Genomic DNA, 7,789 nt, shown 5'->3' on the forward strand with positions numbered 1-7,789 from the left:
ATTTTTATGTTGTAGTATTTCTTTTATTGTGTGACCCATGTATTATTTTTCTACATTCTTAGACCTTATCATTTTTGTATATATATATTTGGTGGAATAATATTATTCAGTCAAGGGAAAACATTTGTCAACGGGATATGAAAGATCTGAAAGTATTTTCTATGAATCTAAAGCACCCAAAGTTGTGTGTACAAGTGTGCGTATATGTGTTCACGCACAAGCAACCGAGCATGAACGTGCATATGCAATTTGTTATACTTTTTCTTTAGTCTTATGTAATATAAAATTAATATCAATCAAATGTTATTTACCAAATGGTCTATGGACAATCGGTAGTAGCAGGTAAATTGTAAATGTGTCATTGGTCGAGGATTATGTGATGGACAATTATGTAGATTTAAGACTAAGATTAGGGTTGTGTAGGTTAACTTTTTTTTTTTTTTTAAGTAAAATGTGTCATCTGAAAAACTAGTTTAATAGTAATATTGGTTTTTTCCAGTTTGGTATAGGGCAAATTGGTCCTTATGTCAATATTAAGATGTGAGGGGTTAGATATAACGATTCAAGGATGAAAATCGCAACAAAATCCAAAATTGGAGTGAAACCTTTTCTGTGGGTCACTCTAAACTTTGCTTAAGTAAATTCTAATGTAATTTTAGGATCATGTTTTTATTTATGTTGTACTTCAAGTATTGGATAATACAAAGACATCCCAAGAAACCACAAATATCTTACATTTTGAACATTATTTACAAGGAAAATAACATAAACCTGCATTTATAAGTACATGGCAACCACCCATTTTATCCTCAAACTCACCAGCTTACTCTTTCAAGAAGAGCTACTATGGTAATAATGAGATATAATGAGTAATTACCCACATTTGTTTCTACAAAAAGAAATCTATCAAACTACAAGAAGAAAAGAGAGTAAACAGGTTTTATACTCATCATGCAGACCCCATTAATGATTTGTCAATGATTTCTTGACTAAACCTCCAAACATGATGAAGCCCCACAAGAAGTTCTGTAATTGCAATTTCACTTGTTGCTTGATCTGCATAATGTAATGTCTGAACAAGAAGCACTTGTCCCTTTGAACCCATAGGTTGCTTCTCAAAATTTCTCTCAGAATACCATTTTATCATGTTATGAGCAAGTGGAGATAACCAATCAAGAATCCTTTTCAATGATGATCTCCAATCTGATGCAACACGATGATCAAGTTTTTTTGAGGAAAGAAAAAGTTTTTGTCTTAATGAGTTTTTGATACCTGTGGTCAACATATCATACAAGTCTTCTCTTGCATCGGGTCTCAAATAACGAGGAGACATCGCTAAATTCTCAATAAATATGATAATATTTGCATAACGTAAAGCTAAAGCATTGTCACCAAGGGTCGGTTCTTGACCTTTCAGCAATCTTTTAGCTTTCTTGATAGGGTCAAAAGCGTCATTTTGAAAAATACCTTTGACCCTGATGGAATTAGGGTTACTTCTTGACGTCGTGCATCCAATATGAGCCGATTTAATTGATGGGTATCTAGCACACATGATAGGAGAGTAACAAGTTTGAGGATTTGGTGTATGTCTAAGATTTGACATGGATCTACTTGAAGAAGTTTCAGATGGGTAGACCGAAGCTCCTGCAAGGGTAGAAATGGAATACTTGCGAACAAAACAACCATCTCTTCCCATTTCGGTTGTAATTCCGAAAACGACCTTGATCCTTTCGACTATTGTGAAAAGAGATCTAAGCAATAGTCGGACAATATAGTCAAAGGTCCGAACCCATGGTGACATGTCACGTAACCCATTTACTTCCTCACGTTGCCACATCACCTTCTGGTGGAACTCAAGAAGTTGACTTTGGTTGACACCGTTTGACTGCATTTTTTTTAGTCTGGTTTCTAAATCAGACAATGTTTCAAGTTCTTCATGCAACTGTGACATAACATTAGCAAATTTCTTCATCTTCTTAACCCTTTTCTCCATTTTCTTCAACCTATATTCCCATCCACACCATTTGAGATTAATCTCAAATGGGTTGTGGAAAACATGGTCAAGATTATGATACATGGGGTCCACACACTTCTTTCCAAGCCTAGCCACTGAGATTGATACACCCTTTAGGTTATCAATGATTTCTGATAGTGCAAGATCAATAAGGTAAGAATGATCATCCGAAATAAGTGTACGGATGCCAAGTGAATATCTGAGTTCTTCTTTTAGTCTTGACACGTGTCTGTCAGTTAGGCAGTGCCATAAATTTGCTACTTTACACATCAATCTTGAGACTTCGAATGATAAGATTCCAATCATTGGGTTTTCAGCCTCCAATCCCTTGTTTTTATGTGAAGTCTTGAGAATTGTAAACCAAGATGAGTCGTTCATTTTCTTGATTTCTAAAGAAATACGTGATGATGATGATGATCTATGCTCACTATCGCTGTTACAAAAACAATAATAAAAATCAATAATTGGTAACGAAGAGCATGAGTGAATAAGTAATTTTAGTTTGAAATTTTGGTAGAATGGGTTAACACTGCATAACGAAAGGGAAATCTTTGCAATTAGCTGAGGGATTCAAGATCACTATTAGTCAACACATATCGTATGTTCCTTTTATTGTTCCTGTAATTTGCAATTGATAAATCAATTCCCCTCGAGATTGGTGAACAGAATAAATTGCGAAGGGTGGTTTTCACGAAATAATTAAGCAAGAATAGAACTAATTTCATATCAATACTAAGCTTCAAACACTTTTTTCAATTGTTAGCCCATTAAGTACTACAATTAAGGGCACAATTGTGTGCAACAGACTCGAAACAGCTTTGGCACTGAAAGTGGGAGGAATATAATCAAACTCATAGAATGTATAATCATGTTCTCCTATAAAGACCAACATACAGATTTAATGCAGCAAACTAACATCAAATTTACTACATTTAAAAACTCACCAAAAATACCCAGAGCCAATCGAAAGAGCATTGACAGAAATGTTTGGGGTAGAGATTTTATGGCAGTTATTGACATTTTGTCTGGAGAAAATCGGGAAATCCGAAGGGTTGATTCTTGGATGCAGCAAGTAGCCACTTCGTGCCAAACTATGTAGGAAAGGTGTTGAATTTTGGAAGGTGACCCATGGATTGCGTTATTTGTTCAGAAATATACGAAAACAAGGGACGAAAATCCACAACTGTTCCTTGGTTTCAACAAGATCGCTACATGAGATATGCTGTGGTATCCCACAAAGTATAACGAAATTACCCATCTTGTCTACTACGATAAATCTCCCAATTTAATAATATATAGTGTTTTAAAAGAAAGACGGGAAATTTTACATTTTTTTTTGCAGATTATCAAACATAAATTAATTATTCCAATAAAATAATAAACTGTTATTCACTAAAATTATAATAAAAAATATAGAAAACTTTATTTCAAGATATTCATATCTTTTGGGATCTTGGGTAAGTTGTACAAAAAACATTAAGTTTACATCAAAATTATAATTTAACACTGTGTGTTTTTTTGTCTCAAATTTGACATTGTGTTTTCCAATTTTTTATAATTTTTAACATTTGACCGGTCAACCTGGTTACCTGCTGACATGACATGATGACGTGTCAGTTTTGATGACGTGACATGACCATTAATCCCGAAAAAACAGCCACCCAATTTGCGTGAACTATATTTTCTAAATACTTATGACGTGGTTATATATCTTGATGTATGAACTACTTCATCCGCAGAGTTGATTAATAAAACTGACGATAACAGATTTTTGGTAATGTATAACTAAACAAGTTAACATAGAATACACATCAAATATATATAAAAATATAGAAAAGACTTATATTTATTCATTAACAAGTTTATATACATATTACAAAAAACTACGTACTAATATTATTTTTCAATATTTTCCTTGCATTTTTTCTTTGTTTGCAAAAGTTTCTTGTCTTGTTTGAAAGAGCTAATGATGTGTTGGGTTTGAAATAACTCTACATTGGCTTCGATTTTGTTTAGTCTGACACTTGATGGTGAGCGGTTAGGAACATTTTGAAAACAGTGTTGGCAAGTAAAATCCATATAGGTATATCAACATCCATTTTTGCAAGATATGAAGCTCTTCTAACATGTTTTTATAGAACTCTCAAATAGAAATAGGTATATTGTAGAGTCAATAAATATTTGCATGAATCAAAATTTAGGTTCGACCAAGTAGATGTGTCTGATGAAGAAGAACTACTAGAAATGAATATAGGAGAAGATGGACGGAAGGTAGTTTGTTGACATATTCGTTCGTTGGTAATTATTATATAAGTTTTGAAGTACGCATCATCGTGCATTGGTCAAGATATAATTCACATGTAAGTTTGGTTAATCCATAATCTCCATATATATAAACAAAACAAAAGTACCACACAAACTCTTCGCATCAATTGATAGTTTACAATAACGATGTCATGTGATACGGTATAAATAGTTGCATGGGAAGTGAATGCTTATTAAATAACCTTTTAAATTACAAAAATTATTCATGATTTGCATAGTTGCACGCATAATGAACGCTTAAGTAAATAATCTTACAACCAACGCGCGCGAACGATTAATGTGTACATGTTGCCTTTTAAAGCCCATGTAAATGTTGCCGTTGTGAGGTAGTACTCACGAGGTCTTCACAAGGTTTTTCCTTTTCACTTTATAGTCTTGAAGAAGGAGGCTTATATCTTCTTTATCTTAATGGCTTCTTCATAATCTATATCAAGCTACGGAAGGAGCATGTGGTTGATAAAAAAAAATGGTGAAATCCAAAGGTTTCTCTATGATGATGAAGCTTCATTATTTATTTCCTGGACTCCTTTAACCCATGTATTAGGTTTTATGGATGTCCTAATTCCCCAAATGATGTACAAGGTTTAAACTATGGCATGCCAAAAATATTTCCCTTCAACTGACATCTTATGTGGGCCTTTGGGTGGGTTAATGTGGACCAGATGGTGCAGTTAACATTTTTTCACATTGTGCATTTTTTCTATTTGATTTGTTTGTTAAAATACATGTAATGTATTTAACATGATAGTTGATTATTGTAATGTTTATTATCTAACTATTGTTCATTTTATAGCCAACAAAACAAAAAAAATAGATAACCAACAATCCAAAACTCCAACCAATCAGATGGATTTTACATTATACTAGAGAATGAATTATTACATAACAAATGTTACATCGATAGTCCAACAAACCAGGAAAATATGAAATAGAAAACGCAAACCAACAAAAGGTGGTAGCATTTAAGAAGCAGGAAATACACATGCCTCTCCATTACCTACTAGAGAACAAACTATTACATGTATTTTAATAATATTAACGCACAATATATGAATGAAGCGTTAATCATCTTATAGTAAACACTAAGAAAGCATGAAATTTTTCTATGCATTTTTCTCAATGTTAATGTGATTTCATCATATGAATAAATGCATGGTCATCGAAGACCATCTAGAATCTTTGGTGCAAGCAACAATACATGTTAGCTCATACTATGACAACATGTACATTAATTCCTGTAAGATGTTTGTGTTGCGTTTTATGCATGAACAATAATATGTATAGAGTTATTAACTAAAATGACCATGAAATGCCAACATGTTAATATATTTTTAAACTACATCTTTACTTTCTCCATTACAAAAATCAAAAACAATATTAATATTGATTCAAATAAACGGGAGAGATTTAAACTATGTAAAAGCAAAGATAACTTTTACAAGTTACATGGAAATAGTGTAACATCTCAAGTTCAGAAGCAAGAAGTTGAAGGGTGCTAAGTGAAAATAAAGGAAGGGACTCGGCAAGTAGGTCTCTTGACTCGTCGAGTCGAAACGGGTGCCGGGCACGGGGATAAGTGGTCTGACTCGGCGAGTCGGCGGCTTGACTCAACGAGTCAGTGTTGGACAAGGATAAACCCTAATCTTCGGGGTTGCACCATATTTAAAGGACTTAACGTCCTCCCCTCAGCTCCCTTAGCCCCCTTTGAGATCCAGAAACCCTAGAATCGTGAGTGAGAGCCCTTGGAAGCAAATTTGGAGCTTAGATAAGTGTTTTGTGAAGAGATCTTGAAGATCAAGAAGCTTGGATCAAGGGGATTTGCGGAGATTCAGATTACTCTTTAGAAGGAGGTCGTTTTGGAGGTAATGAATCGTTATCCTTGGCCTTCTCCTTTCTAGATCCATCTTTCATGGAGTTTTAGGGTTTGTTTGGAGATGAGGTGCTAAGATCTTGGTGTATAAGTTAGATCTAGAGTTGAAACTCCAGATCTGAGCTCTATTTGGATCAAAGATGCAGAAAGCCCTTTTGGTTGCTATGCAAAAGCCATTCCCCAAGAGATAAGTTCCTTTCTAGCTTGGTTTTTGGTATTATGGGACAAGAAGCACGTAAAGGTAGAAACTTTATGTTGCTAATGGACTCTAGAGACCCAAATCAATTGTTTGGAGCAAAGGAGTAGCTCTGTGGCTCGAGATTATGGGAATGCACGTATGGATTCGGCGAGTCTGGGAGATAACTCGGCGAGTCGGGCTAGAGATCAGACTTTGAGTCGCGTAGTATCTCGGCAAGTCGCATGGGTGACTCGGCAAGTCTTATGATGATGAGCTTGGACTCGACGAGTTGGAAGAACAACTCGGCGAGTCTATTGAAGATTGTCGCGGACTCGGTGAGTCTGTTCTTAGACTCAACGAGTCTGGTCGCAGAACCCAACCTCTTTTGGTTAAAGCCTCGGATTAGTGAGTCGGTTGGCGACTCAGTGAGTTGGGCAGGATGGGACTCAGAGATCGTTGGACTCGACGAGTATTGGGGAGACTCAGCGAGTTAAGTTGTGCTATGAGAGTTTTCTGAGTATGAGAACTCAGCGAGTCGACAGGTTGACTCGACGAGTAGAGTCAATCAAGAAGGTTGACTTTGGCCAGGACTTTGACTTTGACCTGTTTGACCTTCAGGGGTGTTATGGTATTTTGAGTCTTTATGTCTTGGTTCATTGATGGCATCAGGTGTTGGAGTTTGGACCAGTGCTTCGGGTCAGTGTTTTCGTGGTTCGATTCGGCAGTTGCAAGGTGAGTTATCCTCACTATATCGACAAGGTCTACGGCACCAAGGCCGATCCTTTATCGGATGGAAATCCGGGTATTGTTTGTTATGATATTTTTTTGCTAGATCTGCATCCTGGTATTTAGGATGGTGTTATGTTAGTGACCTGGTTAAGGCCGGTACCCCGGTATATAGGGTAATGTTATGCTAGTGACTGGTTAGGTCGGAACCCAGGTTAGGATGTTGATATGCTATGTGATCTGTTAGCCTGTTTGTATGGTTATGAATTTGTTATGTGATTAATTGTTTTATGTGCACATCGTTGTTTAACGGGGGTTGGGTTGAGGCAAGTCCTGCTTTGTGTTTTAGGTCAACATACCCAAGGCGGACCGGATATCCCGAAGGCCCAGCGAGCGGTCCGGATAGGCTGAAGGCCCTAAGAGGGCGGACCAGACGTTTCGAGGCTCGGAGAGTGGACCAAGCCGACTGAAGGCCCGGTGTGGGCGGAGCAGTCATACTGTAGACTCAGAGAGTGGACCATGTGGATTGGAGGCCCGGTACGGGCGGACCAATCACATTGTAGACTCGATGTACATGGCTAGACTCGGAGGGTGAACCAGGTGGACTAAAGGTCCGATGCAGGCAAACCAGTCACACAGTAGACCCGATGTGCATGGATGTTCTATTTGTAATATG

At 36.6% G+C, this 7,789-nt stretch overlaps 1 protein-coding gene across 2 annotated transcripts; it reads right to left on the minus strand.

The window, feature by feature from the left end:
- Positions 1-668: 668 nt before the first annotated feature.
- On the minus strand, positions 669-3,190 carry LOC145059075 (protein PSK SIMULATOR 3-like). Of its 2 annotated transcripts, XM_079006944.1 has the most exons (3): positions 2,959-3,190; positions 1,273-2,447; positions 669-1,203 (listed from the first exon to the last, which is right to left on the minus strand). In XM_079006944.1, the coding sequence occupies exons 2-3, from the start codon at positions 2,390-2,392 to the stop codon at positions 950-952; spliced, it is 1,374 nt and encodes a 457-aa protein (XP_078863070.1). In that variant the 5' UTR covers positions 2,393-2,447; positions 2,959-3,190; the 3' UTR covers positions 669-949. The 2 variants fall into 2 exon arrangements, with proteins under 2 accessions (XP_078863070.1, XP_078863069.1); XM_079006943.1 differs by having other exon boundaries at positions 669-2,447.
- Positions 3,191-7,789: the final 4,599 nt, after the last annotated feature.

The sequence above is a fragment of the Lactuca serriola genome, chromosome 6, assembly GCF_051521515.1.
Source record: "Lactuca serriola cultivar US96UC23 chromosome 6, Lser_US96UC23_V15, whole genome shotgun sequence".
Taxonomy (NCBI): Eukaryota; Viridiplantae; Streptophyta; class Magnoliopsida; order Asterales; family Asteraceae; genus Lactuca; species Lactuca serriola.